The sequence below is a fragment of the Neophocaena asiaeorientalis genome, unplaced genomic scaffold, assembly GCF_003031525.2.
Source record: "Neophocaena asiaeorientalis asiaeorientalis breed wild unplaced genomic scaffold, Neophocaena_asiaeorientalis_V1.1 scaffold504, whole genome shotgun sequence".
In the NCBI taxonomy this organism is placed as follows: Eukaryota; Metazoa; Chordata; class Mammalia; order Artiodactyla; family Phocoenidae; genus Neophocaena; species Neophocaena asiaeorientalis.
The window spans coordinates 787803-812755 of NW_020174438.1; the positions used below are offsets into that span (position 1 = coordinate 787803).

General features: G+C 37.9%; 1 protein-coding gene across 1 annotated transcript; it reads left to right on the forward strand.

The window, feature by feature from the left end:
- Positions 1-6573: 6573 nt before the first annotated feature.
- On the forward strand, positions 6574-23249 carry RRAS2 (RAS related 2). The gene is made up of 6 exons (XM_024756963.1): positions 6574-6603; positions 7870-7996; positions 8896-8998; positions 9171-9279; positions 19555-19673; positions 21754-23249. The coding sequence occupies exons 1-6, from the start codon at positions 6574-6576 to the stop codon at positions 21836-21838; spliced, it is 573 nt and encodes a 190-aa protein (XP_024612731.1). The 3' UTR covers positions 21839-23249.
- The last annotated feature ends 1704 nt before the right edge of the window (positions 23250-24953 follow it).

A 24953-nucleotide genomic window follows, 5' to 3' on the forward strand; every position in this document is an offset into this window, starting at 1 on the left:
TTTTTTATGGCTGAGTAGTATTCCTTTGTATATATGTACCACATCTTTTTTATCCATTCATCTGTTGATGGACATTTAGGTTTGTTTCTATGTTTATTTGCATTTGTTATTCATAGACTTTAATGATGGCCATTCTGACCTGTGTGAGGTGGTACCTCATTGTGGATTTGATTTGCATTTCTCTAATAATTAGTGACGTTGAGCATCTTTTCATATGCCTACTGGCCATCTGTATAGACATCTTAATTATTAAAATCACAATGTTCTTGGGGTTAAAAGTAATTGAACAACTATAATTGAAGAATGATTGGAAAAAATTAGGAGATTTGCCTTAGATTTCATTCAGGTGCAAGGAAAAACTTGCGCACAGAAGGGCTTTGAAGGAATGTTTTATGTGTATAACCTGTTGAGTTTATTAGCTCAGTGTTTCATTTATATCTTCATATATGCACATACATGAAAAGATGAGCAATTATAAAAGGAAATTGTTAAATACCAATTACATGGTATACATAAAGCTTGATATACGTATTTTCCAAATCACAACTTTTAATGATAAGGTAGAATATTTGAAGTTGGGAAAATCCAGACTATCATCACCTTAAGGGTAAGAGGAATTTATTTTATTTTATTTATTTATTTATTTTTAAATATGATATCACTTTTATGTAAAATCTAAAAAACAATACAAATGAATCTATATACAAAACAGAAACAGACTCAAAGATGTAGAAAACGAACTTATGGTTACCAAAGGTAGGGGGCGGATAAACTCAGAGTATGTAATTAACAAACTACTATACATAAAATAGGTAAGCAACGAGGATTTACTGTATAAAACAGGGAACAATATTCAATATCTTGTAATAACCTATAATGGGAAATAATCTGAAAAATATATGTATATAACTGAATCACTTTACTGTACACCTGAAACTAACAGAATATTATAAGTCAACTACACTTCAATTAAAAAAGATAAAATAGAGTTGTTGAGAAATGAATACATTTTTGCAAAAACAAAAATTGAGTCTAGGGCTTCCCTGGTGGTGCAGTGGTTGAGAGTCCGCCTGCCGAGGCAGGGGACGCGGGTTTGTGCCCCGGTCCGGGAAGATCCCACATGCCGCAGAGCGGCTGGGCCCGTGAGCCATGGCCGCTGAGCCTGCGCGATCGGAGCCTGTGCTCCGCAACGGGAGAGGCCACAACAGTGAGAGGCCCGTGTATTGCAAAAGAAAAAAAAAAAAAAATTGAGTCTAACCTGGTGAAGAAAAAAGGAAGGTATACCCGGGGTTTAGCCAGTGCTTAACTACTCTGACTTCCTTTATGTCTGGTCTCCCAGTGCTGGACCTCTCCTCTTCTAATCAATATGGATTCTTGTCCCTCCCGCTCATTTCCACTCACCAGTAAACTGTGACCCTACACTACCCACTGGTCTGCAGTGGAGGGAACAGCCTGAGTTACTGACGGCAGGCATGGCTCAAACAGCTTGCTGAGAGTGAGCCATGCCTACCAGACCCACAGCGCTCCACTTGGCTCTCCCCCATTTCAGTCACGTGCTGGTTTCTGCTAAACAAGGGTAAGAGGAATTTAGAGCATACTGAGATCATTTTCTGGTTGGAGTACTGGAGGCCTTGCAAAGAAAATAAGATGTGGTTTGGGCTTCATTAGCTATAACTTTAAGGCTTACTGTGTATCATAGGCTGTGCTGTAAAAATACTCCACATACATTATTTTTACTTTTTACAACAATCCGGCAAGGTTAGTATTATTTCCATCTTACAGACAAGGAAACTGAGGTTCAGGCAGGTTAAATGAGGTGCTCCAGTTTCCCACATCTGGTAAAGGTGGTAGAGTTGTATCCTGGTCGGTGACTCACACCTCAGGCTCTTCCCACTTCACTCTGCTGCCCCCCTGGCGGCTGCACGCCAAGATCCAGTGGTGGGATGGGCTGGGATAAGCAGGAAGAGGAGTGGCGCACACAGCATCACTGGTGATCTGAGCTGTTCAGTCCCTCGGGGCAGCTCTGTGAGCAGCCCTAACCCTTCACCGTCCCCCTTCCTTGTGCCCGCTTTCTGCCTTCCGACTTTCCTTTTCCCTTATCCTTCAGTGCCACATCTGAAGTGGGCACTGGAACATGCCCTCCTTAAATTAGCCCTGTTCTCACTCTTTTCTGTTGAGAAAATGGGCTTTAGAGATGTTAATCAAACTAAGAGGAAGTAGAATGGCATCTGTGTTTGAATTTCAGTTCTCTCAAACTCCGTAGCCCATCCGTTTTCTTCTCATCCTGCTGCTTCTGGTGAAGACTTTATAAATGCATGTATTAATAGAAAGCAAGCCCTCCTAAAACCTCCTGTTTGGGTTTATTTTATCATAATTTAAAAAACAATACAGGTTTTGTGGCTAGAAGTAATAATAGGAAAATACTGACTTAAAGTAGAGGGGAGCCAGAGAACCACAGAATTTTGTGTCTAGAATGTTTCATGACCTGGGTTCTGTGTGTCGCTTGGGGGAAAAGGGAGAGGTGAGCAGGATCTCAAGGAAGGTAAGAAAGGAACATGAAGTTGTTAGTCTTGGTTTTTCTTGTTTCTTATTTTTCATGGTACTTTTACTCCTTATTTATAGGCCAATAAAGGAATGAAAGATTTGAAATTTTATGAATTATATTAAATAGCAGGAATTCTGAAACATTCATGAGGATAAGATCTGAACTTAAATTGTAGTTCTCCTCCTTATTAGCTGTGTGACCTGGAAGAGGTAACAAAATTCTGTGCCTCATTTAAAAAAAAAAAAATCTGTTAAGAGGGAAATATATATCTAAAGGACCATTGTGAAAATTAATTGGGAAAATTTTATATGTATCAGTTATCAGTCCCATAACAAATGCTCTATAAATGATGACTCCTGTTACTGTGATTGAGAATATTTCATTTTTAAAAAATGGGAGCAATGGAAGCAGGAATGGAGGATGCGTGTGAGTGTGCTTTAACTCCGAGAGTCAGGGTGAGTAGAGCAGAAGGAACATTGGCCAAAAGCCTGGAAACTTTGCTTTTAGCGCTGGATCTGCCAGTGATTTGCTCTTTAAACATGAGGCAAGTCACTCTACCTCTGACAAAAATCTCTGTCTTCATGGATCTTATAGTCTATTCGGGTTGGGGGAAGCATGGACAATAAAAGTGAAAAGATAAAGCATAAAGAGAGCTGCAAAATAGTCTGGCCAAGGAAAAAAATTCAAGTTTCTAGGTGAGTTAGTTGGTCTTGAGTAGAGTGAGGAGAAAGCTCAGGACTAAAAAGGATCCAGTATATTCTTCCCTTGATTTGACCCTTCCTGTAGTATTTAATGTGCTACCACCAGATTTAAATTCTTTTAAATAATATATGCAAAAGTAGAGAGAAGAGTATAATATACACTTGTATACACATTACCCAGATTCAGTAGTTGTCAAGGTTTTCCCATACTGTTTAACCAGCTTCCTTCCTCTGCTCTCTCCCTTTCCCCTCTTCTTTTTGCACCCTATGTGTTTAGAGGACTCCTAAGAATCATGCTATGCTCAGAAATGCCCTGTCATTTGTTTACAGGTCCCCAGTGCCACCTTAGGTCTAATCTCCTGTCCTTTTTATATGCAAGGGTGGTGGACTTTAACCAGTGAGCTGGATTTACTGAGTTTCCCAGAATCTCCAGTAAATTACCCATCCCAAAGTGTAGACCTGGCACCGCTCTGTGGCAGTGCTTGGGAACTACACTTTCACCAACATCTCGGTGTCGGGAGAGAGTGACTTGTCACTCTGGCCCACTAAATGCAGAAGTTGCCTCAGCTTACTCTGTTTCCTCCCTGGGCTCCTCCTTAGCTTCCTTAAGGCAACTTCTTTGAATGGGAAGAGAACGAAGTGGCAATTCTCTTAAGCCAAGCGGAGCTCCTGTTTTGCAACCTAGTGGCATATATGCAGGAATAACATTCCCAGCTATCACTATTCTGTTACTGAGAGCTTTGGACAACCCTACTCAGACCCGAGTTTATCAGGGAAAAGTCTCCCTGTCTGAATGGGAAACTTCCCTAATCTTAAACTTTTCTCCAATAAATCCTAACAACCTTAAAGAGACTTAGGTCCACATTTGCCCTTCTTACTACCTTTGCCCTTCTTACTACCTGGAAGGCATCCCGCTCATTGAAAGGAGGCATTCCATTTCTTTCTGGCTGAGATTCTTCTCCATGCATCCTTTCCTGTGTTTTCAAGAAAGCACATTACTTTCTCCACCCCCGACCCTCATTCCCCCTTTCAGTGGAATGAACTCTAGTCCACTGTGCTTTCCCGCCCTTGCCTGAGCCTCTACTGTCTTCCACAATGCAGTGCTGTGTTTTGTTTTTTTCTTGCTTTCTGCTACAAAATATCCTTTCTGGGCTGTGGTTGGTAACTGTTTTCAGTTTCAGGAGAGAGGCTGTTTTCAGGCACATTGCTGGGGCTCTGTGTTCATAAGTGAATTGTACACATAATTCCTATATGTGACTGCATAAATTTTGTTGCCCTCCGAACAAGCATGTTACTCGCATTTCATGCTGTTTCTGTTCTTTGGCCAATGCAATTAATACTCCCCATTCCCCTTGCCCCCAGTCACAGCACAATTGCTAGATGTGTGAAAAGCAGTGGGTTCTGTGAAAGTAAGGACCTTGTCCCTGTGATGCCCCATAAATAATTGTTGAACAAATGAATGAAGCCAAGAGCAAGAGCAATCAGCAGAAGGGTTTCAGGTAGTGAAAAATAACACTTTGAATGGTGAACAACACACATCAAACTGGAGGGCTTTGTGAACTGTGTAAAGAAAGAGCTGGGGCTTCCCTGGTGGCGCAGTGGTTGAAAGTCCGCCTGCCGATGCAGGGGACGCGGGTTCGTGCCCCGGTCCGGGAAGATCCCACATGCCGCGGAGCGGCTGGGCCCGTGAGCCATGGCCGCTGAGCCTGCGCGTCCGGAGCCTGTGCTCCGCAACGGGAGAGGCCACCACAGTGAGAGGCCCGCGTACCGCAAAAAAAAAAAAAAAAAAAAAAAAAAAGGGCTGGATCCTATAAGCAGTGGGGAACCATTTATGCATTTTATAGAGGTATAATTTGTATATGTACAAAAAAGTGCACACATCTTAAATGTACTGCTTGATGAGGTTTTTACATATGTATATACTTGTGTAATTACTGCTCAAACCCAAAAAATATTTCCAGAACTCCAGATGGGGAGCTTTATCTTGATACACAACATTTTGGATGCCAAGTTTGGTCTGTGGTATAACTAGGGTTGGAATTATAACAGCTGTTCCTGGTATTAGCACATCTTTTTACTTGAATAAAAATGTTAGTTCATACCATTTAATTACATGACAAAAACAATGCACTGACTAACATTTATTAATCATCAGCATGTCTTGGTGCTTTATATTCATTACTTCATTTTATCTGTTCCATGGGGTTTTGTTACTATCCTGTTTCACAGATGCTGAAGGTTAAAGAGGTAAAGTAACTTGACTTAGGTTCTACAACTAGAAGGTAGCAGAGTTAGAATTAAATCCAGGACTGCCCATCATCAGAGACTGATTTCTTGTTGGTGATCTGCTGCCTCAAATATCTAGGGCCCAGGTTTAAGTAACAAAAATGTTATGTCTTTGTGGTAGGAGGTAATGATTATCTTTCTTACCTGCACACGATGGTTGCTGTTTTTAGGCACATTATAACCTGTGGCTTATTAGAATTTTGAGAGGGAAAGGGATCTTTGATACTGTGACAGGCCTCAGTAATGTTCCTTAAGATGGATCTTTATGAGGGAGGATGATGCTCTGAGGATGGCTCTTTAAAATCTATATGTAGCAAGGCCTCTACGAATTTTGAAAATAGGACACAACAAAGATGAAATGTAGACCTAAATATCCAGAAATTCCAACAATTAATTTGTCTTAAAAATTAATGAGTGGAATAAATGCATGCCAGTGGTAGTGAAGTGGCAAAATTCTTATAACATTAAGATTGTATTTCAAGAGCTAAGACATCCAAAAAAAATGTGAAACTTCCACAGTCACAGAAAGGAAAAACAGTTTATTTTAACTGCCCTCAAAGTTGCTCAAACCAACCATCCTCTGTGCGTGTTATTTTTTTAAATTTGGTATCACAATGCAAAAAAACCCATCACATTGCAAGAGTTCTAGCTATTATACATGACTTGGACATTTGGAAATATATATTTAATATTTGTCCATTGTGTTTTCAGACACAATGGGAGGGACATTTTGGCACGTTTAGGCATAACTTGGGAGTAGTCAATGAAACTTAGGTTTTACAAGATGAAAGCATGGCAAGAAGTGTCAGATTACTATGGAGAAACATGTTGCAGAAAACTAATCTTAAGATATAAATAGCATGCTTTATCCAGCTTGCTTGGTGAAAGACTGCTGTTTTGTGTTGTTTAAAATAGTGGATACAAAGAGTATTGTTATTGCCAGTTGTATTTACTTTTTGAAGAGGTGTGGGTGCCGGAAAGTCAGTTCAGGATTGTTTTGATATCTGTGTATTTTTAACTGGGGCTGGGGTGGTGATGGAGATGGCTTTCTACTCGAAGCTGCTCCTGATGGTAAATGTTTCTGTTTTTAATAGACGTTGTTTAATAAATCATGCATTTAAATGAAGCCATCAAAAGGGAAATAGGATTATGGATACCGAATTCTGTAATTAAAGTTAATCCAAAAATATAAATAAAAAATAGAAAGTGTCATTCACAAATAAAATAAATATGTAGAGTCATGGTAGGGAGCAGATCAGTCTCCCTCCCCCCGCCAAACCAGGAGTTTCTTTGCTGTCCTGTTCAGAGTGCCTCCTTCTGAGTAGCTTTCTGGTGTTTGTACAGCTCACCATGCAGGGGTTGTCACTTAAGAATGATGTGTTCCTGGAGCCAGCAGGTCCGGCTTCCAGGAGCCCTTGCCTGAAGAGTGACTGAACACCTTTGGTGCGTGTTCCTAGCATCAAGCTGCCTTCTTCCAAGTCATCCCTCAGATTTTAATGAGCGTAATGGCAAAACAGGCTGTGAGGAAGTCAGTCAAGAGAGAGAGAGAGAGAGCGAAGGAGATACTCAGAACTGATGTCAGTGTCCTAGTTAGTGCCCTTTTGTATGAAGGGGGAAATAAGTTGTCTTTCAGATTCTTTTTAAAACCTTTAAAAAAAGATTGTGAAATGTAATATACAAACATTAAGTGGTTCGCTAAGACTCTTCCCTTCTTACTCTGCTACCTTAACTGCCCTCCTTCTGGTGATGATATCATAAGATAACAGTGGGGTGGCTTTGCTAACAGAAGAAGAAATAGAAGTTAAAATGAAAAACTAACAAAAATATTAGTGAAAGAATAAGTTTGAGATCCACAAAGATGAAAAAAAATCGTGAAATCATTTCCTTAGGATAATACACAAGGCAGCTGAAAGGGAACTCTAAGACAAGGTGTGCGAAAAGTGGAGAAAAGAAGATGAGGCATTGAATCAGGCAGACTTTGTGTTATCCTATTTGTTTCAAACTACTTTGTTCTAAGGACTGATGCCTGCCATCGGGTTGCAGATAGACCTGAATTATAGCTTACTGTGTTTTTCTAGTTTTTCTGGAATTAGAGATCTAGAGTCTTAGGTGTATATAAGTTATTATGAAAAGAAAAAGATCTACTGCAGTAGATCTTTTACAGTCTTCTTGCATATTTCAGGTATGAAAATTCAGGGATATTTAGTACCCTTTCTCTACTTGAAACCTGCTCGGAATAGACTTCATTTAATGGGGAATTGACATAGTAGGATAAACCTTAATACAATGAAATTATTTTGATTAATTCTGGATAAAGTTACATTGGTACTTGGGCAGGCAAACATAAATTTTAAAATAAGGTTCTTTTTCTTACAGTCCTATTTTGTAACGGATTATGATCCAACCATTGAGGATTCCTACACAAAGCAGTGCGTGATAGATGACCGGGCAGCCCGGCTAGATAGTAAGTAATCTTCCTTTATTTGATGGTTCACGTATCATATTTTTAAAAGTAAGCTTTGATGTTTTGCTAGGTTAAATACTACAATTGAAATGTTAGATGATCTTGAATATAAGCCCATCTCTTTCATTAGTTTTGATTGATGAATCGCATATTAGGCAATTTAAATATTCCTCAGTAAATGTTATGTAAAATAATTGGATTGAGCTTGTTCTGGTGAAATTGGTCATGTCACTGTAACTTGCTGAAGTTGTGTTTGTTGGGACATTTGGAAAAAACATGAGGTTTTGGCTCTTCCTACCTTTTGATGAAGGCTGAAATGGGTGAAGTAAATATAGAAAAGCTTCAACATTTGCTAACTTGCTTAGAGGCCTTAGCAAATAGTGTTTTGTGCTTGGCTAAACTTTCCACCTCTCCACAAAAGAAAGCCCTTTTCTTTTAACTTGTATGATTCTTTTATTCACAGAGATCAAGAAATACATTAGCATCTGTACATTCAGTATGGTATTTGGGGGGTGGGGTAGACCAGCATTTCTTTCTTGAATTTACAGGTATCTTTTTCAGTTCTTTTCATGGAGGAGGTAAACATCCAAGAGACTTCAGAGGTTATCTGACTGTCTGCCTAGGTGTATTTGATATTCTTAACCTTGTAATTGCTATGCTAATATAGTCTAAGTACAAAATCAACCTGCACTGATGAAGATAACTCTGAAACTGTCTGCCATTAGAATATATTTGTCTTTAGCATTGAATAAAGTACTAAAAGGAGAATGCCATTTTTAAAATTATACTAAGTATGGTGTGCTCCAGAGGACCCAGTTTAACTGGGCCTGCCCTTGTGAGGAAGCCATTTTTGTAAGATGAAAACACGAACATAATTACATTTCTTGTTTTTTCTTTAGTTCTGGATACAGCGGGACAAGAGGAGTTTGGAGCTATGAGAGAACAGTATGTGAGAACTGGCGAGGGTTTCTTGTTGGTCTTTTCAGTCACAGATAGAGGCAGGTTTGTATCAATATTCAACTGTAGGTCTCCTGTTCATGTCTAGATCACTGTTTCATTGAATTTGCATTCTTATTTTTATAGAAAAAGGAAAAGTAGTAAAGTAGTAAATGGAGCATGGGACTCTGAATTCTGATAGTTGACCAAATTGATTAATTTGTTTTTGTGTTTTTAGTTTTGAAGAAATCTATAAGTTTCAAAGACAGATTCTCAGAGTAAAGGATCTTGATGAGTTTCTAATGACTTTAATTGGTAATAAAGCAGATCTGGATCATCAGAGACAGGTGAGAAGGAATTTTGCTATTGGGAAGCCAATTATTTGTAATCATGTAAGTGAACAGATATGTTTAATGAGAAAGTGCCATGATCAAAAACACTGTGCTGAGTGTGGCACACTGGATTTTATAGAGGTCCTATGATAGGTGACAAATAAAAAGGAAGTAGATTTGGGGATGTTACATTTTTACATAGTATACAGAACTTCAGTGGACTCTATAAGCCAGCAAGTATTTGCACCAGCTCCATTCACATGTTGTAATTTCTTAGGTAACACCCACAGCTCTAATTTAGTTAGATACTCCTAAACTTACCTGTAATTCAGTATTAATGCTAAATTACCTCATTTAGAGAATGACTTTGATTTAAATTACAGTATTTGGATTTTTCCTAAGTCCCATTAATGACTGAATTTTCCGTTAATTCTTCACATGGGCAGCTCTAACACCAGTAACCTGCAGGCAAATAATATTTTTAGTATTTAGTTGCAGGCTTGTTTATACTCACTTGTTCTTTACCCACTTATTTCACATACAATTTAAAAAATTTTTGGTAAATATTGGCCTCATCTTTCTGTGAGGGAGGGGAGCAAGTTCAGATATAAATTAATGGAGGCTCTGCATTATTTGGGGGTTCTTTTGGTGTCTTCATTTCTTTTAGGTCTTTAGTCTCTATCCCACATCTGGAATACAATTGTTTAAATACTTAATTTTTGCCAGTATTTAAGTTCTCTTGTTTCTATATAACCTTGTGTTAACAGATTTTTGTGTTAACAGATTTTGATTGAAAGTGCAAACATCAGGAAAAATTGGTTGATAAACAGCATTGAGGATAGCCTTCCATTTTGTAGTTAACTATTATTTAAAATATAATCTTTGATTTGTGTGCTCTATTTGTAAATTTTGTTGAAGGTATACCAAGTTTAAAGCATGAACTTAAGAGAATGATATTGTTCTAATGCTAAGGTTTAGAAATGTTTACCTGTTGTAGAATGAATTTTACTGTCAGACCTCTTTCAAATCTGAATTACTATAAACTTAAGGTGAAAACATTCAGTCTTCATTTCAAACCAGTATAAGCTGTTGGAAGTAATTTAGGATATGACATTGCTCACATCTTAAAACCTGGAGTAGACAGTCCCATCTTTTTTTTTTCTCATTTATATTTTATTTTGGGGGGACCATTTCCTTCAGTGTTTCTGAATCTAATTATGTTTATTAAATATTGCCCAGTAGGACCTTTTTACTGCTCTTCTCAGTCCTTTCTAGTACTAGAAACACTTTTAGATGTCGTTGGATCTGGGGAATAATGGCAAAGTAACTCTGCAGGGAGCAAGCACTTCTTGCCCTATCTAATGCTAGATAGATATGTTTCCTGCTGTGATTTTTCTCAGACTTTTTTATGGTGGTAACTCCAGTAGAGGAATAAGTGGTAGGCCTGGGGTGAGGTGGGAGCCTTCTATAGTTTAGGCAAGATTAGGGAGAACAGAGGAAAGGGAGTATGTCCATCAGAACTAAACAAGCCTTGCTATGATTAGCTTGGGGGCAAGGGGTCTGTATGAGTTACTTTTAAGTCATTTATATATTGAAGATTGCCAGTATTTGGAGTGTGGTTTCTGTCTGTCTGCAGATATTAACATATTGTGGCACTTTGGCTTTGTTTTTACCATAGATTTATAAATTTTTCTTCTAAGTTTTTTCTTTTTATAAAAGTAATAGATTTCAGAGTAAAATAAGAACAAGCTGGTAAAAGAAGCAATATAGGGGATGATAAGTTTAGTATTTTCATCACCTTAAAGATAGGCAATTAGCTTGGAGTAAGTGCTTAATTTCTCTGCTTTAAAACATATACATAGACATTAAGTACTATGTACATGCTGAAAAGTTGAAATGTATATATATCCAAGGGAGAAAAGCAAATGGCTGAAAACTGACTGCTTAGTTTTCTGCTCGTTCCTATAGATTCTCCTCTCTGAAGGATAGGCACAAAGAAACATTTTATTCCTCCCATGCTTTGTCTTCTCTTTTCTAGGTTCCTTCACCCTGCACTCAGGCGTAAAACCCATCATCATTACTCTTATGTGAGAGCCTTTAGTGCTGACTGGAAATCCTACTACATTTCTCTAGTCTATTCATTTCCCACTTGTTTGGATGATTATTACTTACTTTCTATTTTTAAATTAATAACACTTTCTTCCCCTTCCTCATCCTCAGCAGATTGATGATGAGTGGTATTTTCCTATTTCACTGAGCTATTTTTACATGTTCCCACTTCCACATGCACTAACCTAAGGGCACGTATGCCCCATTAATTCTGCTTCCTCCCACTTGCATGGATAAACTTCACCTCCCTGACCAGCCTCTCTGATAGGCACTGAAGCCCATCCATTGCTCCTCGTGGGCATCACCCCAGCAATTGTTCCATCCAGGTGTTTCATTTCTCTCCTGCATGATTATTCCCATCAGCTTGCGACATGCTACAATGCTCTCACCTTTAAAACAAAAAGTAATAACCACGGCAAAAGCTAATCTCACATTCCTCCCCGAGAACCTTTTTTGCTGCTCCTCCTAGTAAGCAGAACTCCTTAGAAGCGTTATCTACACTCTACTTCCTTTTTTTTCTTTTTCCTGTTTGCACTGACTGCAGGCATGTAGCACCTGGTCAAGGTCACCACTTGCGCAGATGTAACATTTGACACAGTTGCCCACACTTTCCTTTTTGAAACACTTTGTTTACTTAGCTCTGGAACTCCATTCCCTATGCATCCTCCCCCCTCCCCTCTCCTTTTGTTGGTACTTCCTTGTCTTTCTCAGGTGTCTTAGGGCTCAGGCACACTCTCTTCTGTGTACATTCTGTGTCCTGGATGTACAAAGACAAACATGCCTTACCCCTCCGAGCCTTGAGGGCCATACTCAGTGCAGTTGAAATTGAGATGCTGTGCTAAAGGTTTTTACCTTTTAGAAGTCTCTTCAGAATTAAAGATGATGTTCTGTAATGCCTTGGCACCCTTACTTGCTCTACCAACTGATCCTGGACAGGCCACAGGCACCTCATAATAACTTCTTCCACTTGTTTGGAAATGCTGACTCTTTGGTCATCTCTTTAGGTCAGTGACCAGTCTGGCTTGCTCTTAGTTGCTGATCAGCTTGTTCTTTTCTGCCTTTGTCTTAGGCTCTACCCTTTGGACTTTCTCTAGCTTCTAGCCCGTTTTCTCTTACATAGCAAATGCCAGTTCCCCATGTTCTTTGAATTTGTGGGTCAGCCCTGGGCATTCCTACTACTGCTCCTGAGATTCTGAACACATCAGGGACGGGAGATCAGCCAGAAGAGGCTTTGCCTATTTCCTTTTGACTTCTGTATCTCTGTGGACTTACTTCATCCACCCACCTATTCATCCAGTTTTTTATAGAGCACTTTCTAGGCACTTATGACAGAGCAGTAGAAAAAACAGGGTCACCGAAATAAAGAGAGATCTGTAGAATTTGAATGGCAGTGTTACCACATACCTGGGCCCTTAGAGATACATTGATCATTTTGTTTATTCTGCCAGAGGTATAGGAAGAAAATACGGGTAAATGATTTACTTGCCCTTGCTAAAATGTAAACGTAGGTAAATATGACAACATATTGATTCTGAAATTTCATACAGCAGCTGTGTGTGGGCTTGGACTGTGGACTTCATGATAGCTCTGATTTCAAGTTCCTTGTCCTTGACTCGGCCTCGTCTAGAAGTCAGTGGTTTTTTGCCTTTTTAAAAAAATTTGTTTTTGCTTTTCCCCCTTTTACCTCTCCTGGCTTGCCTCAGTTTCTCCCTTCCCTGTCCCCCTTGTTAGGTACTTAATTTCTACTGGCCACCATTAATTCGAGAAAGGAGCCCATTACACTTATAACAATAGATTATTTAAGGGTATTAATCCCCACTCCTCTTATCTGTCAGTACCTTGACCACAATGTGCCCTGCAGCCTCCCAGGAAAAAGAACCCCCTCCCCCCAACAATAGAGTAAGGGTCTTCTCTGGCCTTACCTGTTGGTGTGCCTTGTCTGCAACTGATTCACTTTGTTACAAAGCAGAAACTAACACACCATTGTAAAGCAATTATACTCCAATAAAGATGTTAAAAAAGAAAAGATTTGTAAGCGCCATGATGGCTTCTCAGTTTTGACCACTTAGTTTTGTTCATGTTTTGTCCTTAGCACAGAGAACAAAGGTATGCACTCAGTATACAGTTGCTGAATGAATGAATCAAGGCATCAGTGAATCAAGATGTGGTATTAATATGATGACTCTTTCTACATAATAGATATTTTTGAAAAACAAAACAAGTTTTGCTTCTGTAAACTTAGGTTATTCATTAACTCAACACATCCCTAAGTGACTATTGCAGATGTTGTACTCTATTCTTATTAAACTTAGTTTGTTTAATAAAGCTGCTCTCATCATTCCCATTTTGCTCTTCTCTATTTAGAAATAGGTAGTATTAGATAAACTCATGTTATTGTGGATTTTCACAGATATTCATTTGTGCCTTAGAACTGAGTCCCACTGGAGGTTCCAAAATGTAAATCTGAATTTCTTGCGTCAGGTTCACCTTTGTTTTTTAAAACAAAACATTTCTGGTAGCACTCAGACCTACTAAACCAGAATATCCAGGCTTAGGATTTGGTATCTTTGTAAAATTCTCTGGGTTGGGGAACCTCTGGGAAATCCTTGTTTGTGTAGCTTTCAATCTTTTGTTGATTTCTGGCTTCACAGTGTTTTGGCTTTGGTACATGTGGTGTTCTTTTTGTCATATTTTTTTCCTTTGGTGGTAGTGATGCTATCTATCTTCGTTAAAAGTGCTACACCAGTAAGCTCATAAGCAGCTTTATGTGTGGTTAGAGATTTCTTGACCAGAAATGTGTGTATGAACTTTGCTGACCTCGATTCCTGGAAGACTGATGTAAGACCGTGCTTTAAAAATAAATAATGAAGCACATAGACAGTCTTAGCCCTGGGATTGTTTTATCATCTACACCATTAATTCTTCTCAATTGTATAAAGATAGGTCATTTGCTGTTTCCCTCTGGCCGAATTACATTATGTAGGTGGGATAGGGCAAGGTAGCTTTCTAAAGAATAATCGAGCAGAAATACAAGGAACAAAATTCTTAAGGACATATATTTCCCTCCCCCAATCAAATTATATTAGTAAAGTAAGTAATTGATTAAGACTGACATGTCGCAAAAATTTATTTTTACTTTTCTTCTTTTATATCTCTTTTCTTTCACTTCAAGATGTAATTTTACTTCAAGGAATTTTATGTCAACTTTTCTTAAAAAGAATTGTCCTTTCTAAATTGGTGGCTCTGTAAAGATTTATTTTCCTACTTGGCTTCCTTACTTATTGTTAATTGCTTGCTTGATTTGATTGATTGATATTTCAAACCATAGGCCTTATGGTACCTGTGCTGTTTTGAAGAGAGGCAGGATAGATTTTAAAGTTACATAAACTTGGGTATACTAATACTATGTAGAACCTGCCTGCTACTCTTTCGGAATACAACAGAGTATAAACTGTTACGAAGTAATTGTTAGATGTATATGCATTAATGTAATGGCCTAATGATATTGCATTGAAGGTGCTGAATTTTGAGAATATAAAATTAAATTAGGAGAACAAGCTACCTGAAAGGATTAGAGGGAACAATACCTTGAGCTAAAACAGGGCCCAGGAATATTCTAATCAGCCAGAGTGTCAAACCTGATAATTCCTGGGGTATCGAATAGTGCATTGAGAAGGGTTTTGTTCTAGTAGTGGGGCAAAATCAGCCTTAGATGTAATGCTGTTCTGGTACTGTACAATAGAAAGGATCAAACTTTCCGAATAATTGCATCCCAGAAGAAAGCTCAGGAATATTTATAGGAATACAAATTATCCAGAACTCAATAGGTAAAAATCTAGTAGCCACGCATCCACTCAAAACTTACCAAGCACGTAAAGCAGCAGGAAAATATGACCCATAATAAGGAGAAAAGACAGTGAATAGAAACAGATCCAGAGATGACACAGATGATAGAGTTGGTGAGCAGAGAAATTAAAATGGTTATTATTACCATATACCATATGTTCAAGAAGCTAGAGAAAAGACTGAATATTGACTATGTTAAGTAGAGACATGGAAGATGTAAAAAGATCAAAATCAAACTTCTGGAAATTAAAACTACAATGTCTGAGATGAAAAATACACTGGATGGGATTAACAGCAGAAGTAACGGCTGAAAAATTTCTAAATTTGATGAAAGCTCAACAGACCCTGAGCACGAGAAATATGAAGTAAACTCTAAGGCACATTATAATGAAATTGCTTAAAAGCAGTGATAAAGAGAAAAAACTGAAGAGTAACCAGAGGGAGAGAAACATTGCATACAGAGGATCAAAGATAAGGATGACAGCAATCACACTGTTTCTCACAGGAGACGATGCAAAGAAGATAGTGGCACAGCATCTCCCAGGTACTGAGAGAAAAAACTCATCTGAAAATTTACTTCAAAAACAAAGGTGAGGGCCTCCCTGGTGGCGCAGTGGTTGAGAGTCCGCCTGCCGATGCAGGGGACACGGGTTCGTGCCCTGGTCTGGGAAGATCCCACATGCCGCGGAGCGGCTGGGCCCGTGAGCCATGGCCGCTGAGCTTGTGCGTCCGGAGCCTGTGCTCCGCAACGGGAGAGGCCACAACAGTGAGAGGCCCGCGTACCACAAAAAAAACAAAAACAAAGGTGAAGTAAAGACTTCTCCGAGATAAACAAAAAGTGAAAGAATTTATTACCAGCAGACCTACATTAAAAGAAATGCAAAAAAGAAGGAAAACCATACCGAATGGAAATCTGGATCTATACAAAGAAATGAAGAACACCTTTACCCATTTATGTGGGTAAATATAAATTACTTTTATTGTTATTTAAATCTCCTGAAAACATAACTGGATGTTTAAAGCAAAAATAATAACAATGTATTCTAAAGTAATAGGTAACAGTAATAAAAAGAGCAGGAGGGAGAAACATACTGTTGTTATAAGGTTCTTAAACTATACGTGGATTGACACAGTATCATTTGAATTAGACAGTGATGAGTGAAACATGTATATTATAAACTCTAAAGCAATTATAAAAATAACATAATAGGTACATAGTTTATTAGCCAACAAAGAAGACCAAATGGACTCATAAAAACAATGCAGTTAACCGAAAAGAAGGCAACTTTTGATAAGTAGAACAAAGAATAAATGGGATGGTTAGGAAACAAATTTCAAGATGACTCAACTATAGCAATAATCACATTAAACTTAAATAGTGTGAACACCTCAATTAAAAGGCAGACATGGTCAGATTGGATAAAAAGCAAGACCCTACAAGAAATCTACTTTCAACGTAAAGATACAAATAGGTGAAAAGTACAAAGGATGGGATAAGGTATACCATGCTAATACTAATGAAAGAAAAGTTGAAGTGGCAATATAAATATCAGACTAAGTAGATTTAGGAGCAAATATTATTACTAGGAATAAAGAGGATCATTTCATAATGATAAAGAGATTAATTCATCAAGAGAACTTAACAATCCTAAACATTCATGTAATGAATAACAGCTTCAAAATTCTTAAAGCAAAAATGGGAAGAACAGTTATAATCAGAAGTTTCAGCACCTCTCTCAATAACTGAGCAAGTAGAAAGAAAATCAGTAAGGATACAGATGGTTTGAAGAACACTGTTGGGCAACTTATCCTAACTGACGTTTAGTAAACACTCCACTGAACAACAGCAGAATATACATCTTTTGAAATGAGAATGGGTCATAGAACAAGTCTCAATACAGTTAAGGGGATTCTAGTCAGATGATGTATGTTCTTTGACCACAGTGGAATTAAATTGGAAATAACAAAGATATCTAGGAGATCTCCAAGTATGAGGAAATTAAGATACTTTTAATTTACCCTCAGTACAAAGAAAACACAGGACATTACAAAGTATTATGAGCTGAATAACTAAAACAGCATATCAAAATTTGTGGGGTGCTATTAAAGAAGTACCTATAGAGAAATTTATAGCATTAAATATTTGTATTAGGAAAAGAAAAAAGGTTTCAATTCAGTGACTAGCTTCTACCTTAAGAACTGTAAGAAGAAGAAAGAGCAAATTAAAACCATAGTAATCAGAAGAAGTAAAATAATAAAGATAAGAATGGAAACCAATGAAATTGAAAATAGGAAAAACATAGAGAAGTAAATAAAAACCAAAAAGGGAGAGATAACCATCATTTCAAATCTTAGTAGATATTTAAAAGATAATAAGGAAATACTATAAACAACTTTATGCCAATAAATTCAGCAGGTTAGATGAAATAGACCTATTCCTTGAAAGGCACAAACTCAAGAAAAAAATAGATAAGCTGAGTAGTACTATATGTATAAGATAAACCCAATTTATTGTAAAAACCTTTCCTCAAAACTCCAGGTCCAGATGGATTCACTGGGCCAATTTTAACTAAACTGATTTTGCTGAAACTATTCCAGAAAATTGAAGAGGAGAGAATTCTTTCCAACTCATTATATGAAGCCAGTATTACTCTGATACCAAATCAGACAAAGATATAAGAAAACTACAGTTCAATATTTCTCATAAACATAGATGTAAAAAATTTTTTTGATGTAAAATTTTTTAATTAAAATTTTAGTAAATAGAATTCAATATATGGAAAGAACAATGCATTATCACTCAAGTGGCGTTAATTCCAGGAATGCCATGTTGATTTAACAGGCGAAAGTGAATCAGTATAATTTATCATATTAACAGACTTTAAAAAGGAAAAATCATATGATCTCAACAGATGCAGAAGAAAAACATTTGACAAAATCCAGCATCGGTTCCTGATAAAAATTCTTTATAAATGGAATAGTGAGGAACTTTATTAACCTGATAAAGGGCATCTGTAATAAAACCCTACAACCAACAGCTTACTTAATGGTGAAAGACCAAATGCTTTCTCCCTAAGATCAGAAACAAGTCAGAAGTACCACCTCACCACTGCTGTCTTGGAGCTTCCAGGCAGTGAGGTAAGGCCAGAAAATGAATGGAAAAACATCCACATCAGAAAGGAAGCAACAAAACTGTCTTTATTAGCAAATGACATGATTGCTTATGTAGAAAAGCCTATGGAATTTACAAAAACAAAACAAAACAAACCCACCTAGATAAGTGAGTTTAGCATAGTTCCAGGTTCTAAGATAAAGATACAAAAGTTATGATTCTGTTTTGCAGAGAAAAATGTATATCATTGAAAAAAGATGAGAAGAATGTGGTTCTGTATGGATGATAAGTTCCTAAATTTTCTTTTTTTTTCCTTTTTGCCCATCTGTAATTTTCTAACCTTGTATAAGTGTTTACTTTTGTGGTAATGACAGCAGTGAAAGTCACTTTTTCAGAAATATGAATTTTCAGGTCCACTACATAAATATAGTTTAATAGTTGTAGGTAATTATCACTATTCCAACCCTCTACATTTAAGATATATATAGGGCATTTACTATATAGGGCTAATATTCAATTAGCCTTTTCTTACTCTGGCCTACCATTTATATGTCATCAGCAATGCCACCCTTCCCTGCCTACCTTCCTTCATTTCTCCATGTAAGGAAGGCATTGTGAGGGCTTGTGGTTCTATTCATTATTTTTTTCCCACATATTTATTGAGAGTCTTCCAAGTACCAGGTACTGGGGAATGCAGACGTGAAGAAGACCCCATGGCTTCTTGAGGCCTGCCCTGCTCTCCAGCCTCATCTCTTGCCATTTTCTCTCTTAGCTTATTGTATTCCAGCCACTCTAGGCTTCTTTCAGTTTCTGGAACTTGGAGTGCCCTCATGCCTGCTGTTTCCATTGTCAGGGATACTTCTTCACCCTGACCCAACTCCATACACTTTACCCAAATATCACTTCCTCAGGGAAGCCTTCCCTGACCTGCTCAGCAGGGTTATACACTCCCATAGCACCTTGTACTTCCCAGAATTTATCACTGTTGTATTTAGTACTTTTTGAGTAATCACTAGACTGACATCTTGCTTCTGTCATGTTCTGAGTTTTTCTGCGGAGGTGGGCTTCCGCACTATGAGTTAAGCTACTAAGTGTTCTGGTTCGTCTTAAGGCAAACCAGCTTGGTCTCTGGCTGGATTAACAGTGCAGCGTGTGGCCAAGCAGTAGATGGAGCAGATCTAATCGTTAATACTGTACCTCAAACACACCTCTTGAAATTTCAGGTAACGCAGGAAGAAGGACAGCAGTTAGCACGACAACTTAAGGTAACATACATGGAGGCGTCAGCAAAGATTAGGATGAATGTAGATCAAGCTTTCCATGAACTTGTCCGGGTTATAAGGTAAGCAAAACACATCCCAGAAGTTTGTTTTAGTTTATTGAATTTGATGGGTAGTCACATTATGCTTTTTAAAAAAATTAAGAAAAAAAATTACCATTAAATGTTTTTCGTAAGAAAGAGGAAATTGCATGTAGGAGTGATTCTTTTCTGGGAATCATTTTTGACATGGTATGTTAAAATTTTTAATTACGTACATAATTCTGGTTACTTTCTACATAAAAAGCCTAATTTTATTATATTGAAGTAGAGCACACATAGAGATTTTGAAAAGAATTGGTGCACCTTCCAAAGGTGGCGGTGGTGTGAAGATAGTGACGACAGCAGCTAACACTTGAGTGGTAGGTAGCCTCTGCCAGATCCTGTGCTAACTGCTTCACGTGCATTACTACATTTAATCCCCACCACAACCCAATAATGCCCCTACTCTCTGATGAGAAAACAGATACAGAGAGGTGAAATAATTTGAACATATTAAATGGCAGAGCTGGGACTTAAATCCAGGTCTCTGATTCCAGAGCCTGTGCTCTTAGCTTTGCTTCCTACCCACTCCTCCCAGGCCACGAGGAAGCCAGGCAGTAGGGATTCAGCAGTCCCACAGCATATGAAGTATGATATCCAGACTTCATAGAGGTTTTCTGTTCGCTGGCCTAGGAGGCCTCTGTGGTTCAGAAAGTATTACTGGGTTCCAAGAAGCTGGAGGCGGTGAGTGAGGTTGGCTGGAGTTGGTGTGTGTGAGAAAGAGTGAGTTGCTTTAGCAGGTGGGGTTTTGTGAGATTATTTTGGGTCTTGGTGGCTTGGCCTCTGTTTCATCCTCTGTTCTTAGTTCTGCTGATTTCCCTGCTAGTTAGTTTGACAGGTATATGGAGTTAGTTCCTGTTAGTTGTACGTCTAAGGTGAATTGACATTTTGAGCTATGGGCTTCTACTTGTACTTTTTCTTAGCCCGTTACTAGGGCATTCTCTTTGTGGGGTGGAAAAGAAGATTGCTTTTTGTTTTTTTTTTTGGTAGTTTGTTAAATATGCAAATTCGGTTATTTTTTAATGAATACAGAGTTTCAGTTTCGCAAGATGAAAAGATTTGGGAGGTGGATAGTAGTGCACAACACTGTAAATATGCGTAAAGCACTGAACTGTGCACTTAACAGTGGTTAAGATGGTAAATTTTATGTGTATTTTACCTGCTTCCCCCACCCCGAAACCAATGCCTTTTTTTTTTTTTTTGGCCAGCACGGGCTCTAGGCACACGGGCTTTAGTAGTTGTGGCACGTGGGCTCTAGAGTGCGTGGGCTCGGTAGTTGCGGCATGTGGGCTCTAGAGCACAGGTTCAGTAGTTGTGGCGCACAGGCTTAGTTGCTACATGACATGTGGGATCTTCCCAGACCAGGGATTGAACCCGTGTCCCCTGCATTGGCGGGCGGATTCTTAACCATTGCGCCACCAGGAAGTCCCACCAGTGCTTTTTAAAAATAATTTTTATTGCTTTTTTGAAATATTTAATCCTTGGTTTTGATCCTCAGAATTGATCCACATCCATCAGTCAGTCAGGAGTGAGGAGGGGGTACATGAGACTTTTTTGTGCCAGAGACTGTTAGACATTTGAACATAACAAAATCTTCTTTAATCCTCATAGCAACTGTGAAAGGTAGGGTTTTATTATCCCTCCTAAAAAAACACCCCTCAGAGAGGTCAACTAACTTGTTTAATACAGACTTGTAGTTACGAAGTGGCAAAACCAGGATAGGAATGGCATACCTCATAAGGGCAGGTACTCTAGTGATGGATGTTCATTCCTAAGGATACCTTAGAGTCATGGAATTTCAAACTGGGAAGGGAATTTAGAGGTTGTTGAATTCAGCATCTCACCTAATTGAATACTCACCCATAAATGAAACTCAGACAGCTTTGCTTATGCTCATGTTGAAGCATTTGTACCTCCCTGCCCCCAAAGATTGGCTTTGACTCCCTAGTTGAAATTTAACATTGAAAAGCATATGCACATAAACCAGACTCATCCAACAATAACCTGCATTTATAATGTATTACCAAAAAGTCAATTATCTATAGGTTTTTCTATCTTACAGGAAATTTCAAGAGCAGGAATGTCCTCCTTCACCAGAACCAACGAAAGAAAAAGACAAGAAAGGCTGCCACTGTGTCATTTTCTAAGAATCCCTTGAATTTTAGCTACCAACTGCCAGGAAAAGCCCTCATCTTCTCCTTCTCTCCTTACAGTTTACATCATGTTGGTACCTTTCTAGCCTTAGATAAATGATCACCGTGGTAGCCTTAGACCAAGAAGCTGGCTAATCCTTTCCATGAAGCTGATCCAATGGTCAGTCAAGACAGATTTAAAGGAAACACTAAGGCTGCTTCAAAGATTATCTGATTCCTTTAAAATGGATATCTATATACACAGACACATTCTTTTTTTAAGGGCTTACTTTTAATAGGGATGGATCAGTTTTGGAACCTAAGCTGTTTGCCAAACTGAAGTCATAGGTTGTGAAATAACTTTTAACTTCTGGAATCATATTGCCTACTGTTACTCTAAATAGAAACATAGGGAGTTTTAAAAAAATGTGAATTTTTGCCTATCTCTAAAAATTTTGATGTCAACTTTAGTTAACCTTAAATACACTGAATTGAATCCACAAAAGTGAGACATCTCAGACCTTTACTGATGCTATAGCCTTTTGTTTTCCAGTGGCCAAAATACCAAAATGCCTACTGTATTTATAGGTTAAAAACTGCGTGTAAAGCCTTTACTATTATTCCTAAAGATAATATTCTGTGTGGCCAAATATTTGGACTCATTCTGGACTTAGGCATTTTAGTGTTCTTGGTTTTTTAATTTAACTCTTTTCACAGCCATGTTGAGAGTAAAAATAAATAATTTCTGTCTGTCTTCCTTTTCAAGTATTTCTGGATAAGGGATTCAAAAAAACTAAAACTGTTTTTGTTTGTAATATAAAATATGGAATTGATCTTTCCAGGGTCAGAGATGATTAATGTTTTGCTATATACTTTTATACATTATTTTCTTATCAAACTAGTTAACAAGTATTTTTATATGTTTGTAAGCAAATATGCTTTCACAGCATACCTTGTGTATATGTAAAGATAAGTATTTAATTCTCACTTCACTTTTAGCTGACAAAGGAAAAAAAGTGAAAACTACAGAAACTGTGGTAGAACCTTACATGCTGTTCTGGTCCTGGTTGTACCCACCTTTGGCCAGTCACATAGCTACTCAAGAAACCTTCCCAATAGAGTACAACAGGATGAGAATCTGAAATCACTTCCGATATCCCCTACTAGATATTGACTGCTATATCAAGTAGTAAATGGTAAAACTTTTAATTGACAATTAGTATAACTGTGGGTGACTTCTGATTTTGTTTTTAATTCTGTGGATTGTGTTTAAACAATTCAAAAGTATGTTCCTGATTTTGAGATACTAAGTGGTATTGCACAGTTGTCACTTTATTGAATGTGTACAACAGTTCCATGAAGATTATAAAGCATACCCTTGTATAGCTTCAGGTGCTAGAATTAAAATTGATCTGTTATCACAAGATGATGCTTGATGACTTGTTATTTTGGTGGTTTATTGAAGGAATGAGTGTTGGAGGAAACTTATTTTCATAGCTCTATGCCTTTTCCTGAGGATTTGAATCTAAGATCAATACTGGTTATTTAGTAGGTGAACTTGAAGTGAAATAGCTTGGTGTTTTTAGTGATTTCCTGAATATTTTCTTAAGTCATTGATTCTTTAACCTTTTCTGTGAAGTGCTCCTGACAGAGATTTCTCACTGTAGAGGGGAGAGGAGGGTGAATGCATACACATATACTCTCTCTGGGTATGATGCCTAAAACAGCTGAAGCAAAGCACACAAATTTATTTGAATGTTAATTAAAATTACTGCCCAGGAAGATACCACATTTATCCCCTGGCTTTTGGTGCTACAGCACTATCTTGTATCCTTGTTAGTACTTTCGGTTGGGGAAGTTTTTTTTATTTATCGTTGGTAACTTCAGATAATAAGAGATAGTCTATACAACATTCATATTTAGTGGGAAACCTTTTATTTTGTTCTGAGTAGATGATTTATAACAAAGCAGCCTAAAAGTTAAATTTTGTTATCTCAGTTTACTTTTTTTCTCTCTGTGCTTTACTTTGGATAATTTTTATTCCTACATCTTCAAGTTCCCTAATGTTTTCTTCTGCAGTTATTCAATCTGCTGTTAATCCCATCCAATGAATTTTTCATTTCAGACCTGACGTTTTTTCCTCCTGTAGAAGTCCTGTTTTTTAAAAAATATATCTTCTGTTTCTTTCCTCATTATGTTCATGTATTTCTCTTATCCAGCCCCTCTCAATTGAGTTCCCAGAGAATTGGGTCTAATGCCTTATCTGTTGTATGTAGTGAATTAACTTCTGTGCATCTGGAATGGTTCTAGCTGTGTACCATCCTTGGGAGAATTGAGAAAATAATCCCTCAAATAACTTTTTGTACTGCTTAATTCTCTCGCAGAACCCTGGTTGAGAAAGGCTGCTTTGAATATTTGAACATGGTTACAAAAGCAGTTTAACATCCTTGTCTGCTGATCATGTCTGTAAGTTTTGGATCTATTTCTATTGACTGATTTTTCTCTAGTTACGGTCTCATTTTCCTGCTCCTTCACATGTCTAGTAAGTTTTTATTGATATTAGATGCTGGACATTGTGTATTTTATGTTGTTGGGTGCCTAGACTTTGTTGCCTTCATCTAAAGATTCTTGGGCTTTGTTCTGTTAGTTAATTTATTTGTAGTTGTTTGATCCTTTCAAGGCTTGTTTTTTAAGCTTCATGCAGACTCAAGTAGCTTTTTTCCCAAGATAGTTTAGCTCCACTACTAAGGTGTGGCCTTTTTGGGGTCTCTACTGAATGCCCTGTGTAATCACTGAGGACTCCAGTTTGGCTCATGGGAACTCAGACAATTCCCAGCCCCATATGAGCTCTGGGGAACCATTCTATTCGCAGCTCCTGTGTCATTCTTTCCCTAGCCTCCTGGAGTTTCACCCTATACATGCATATGTTAATATTTAGCAAAGCCTCGTTGACCCTCTGCATATTTTTGGAGCTCTTTCTCTGTTTGGCTCTCTCCCCTCCAGAACTGTGTCCTGCAGCTTTCAGCTGCTTCAAACTCCCTGATCTCCAGTGTCTGTCTTTTTAGCTCAGGGAAACATTTGTGACCTGCTTGGAATCCCCTATCCCCTCTGCAATCTGGAATGTGTCTCT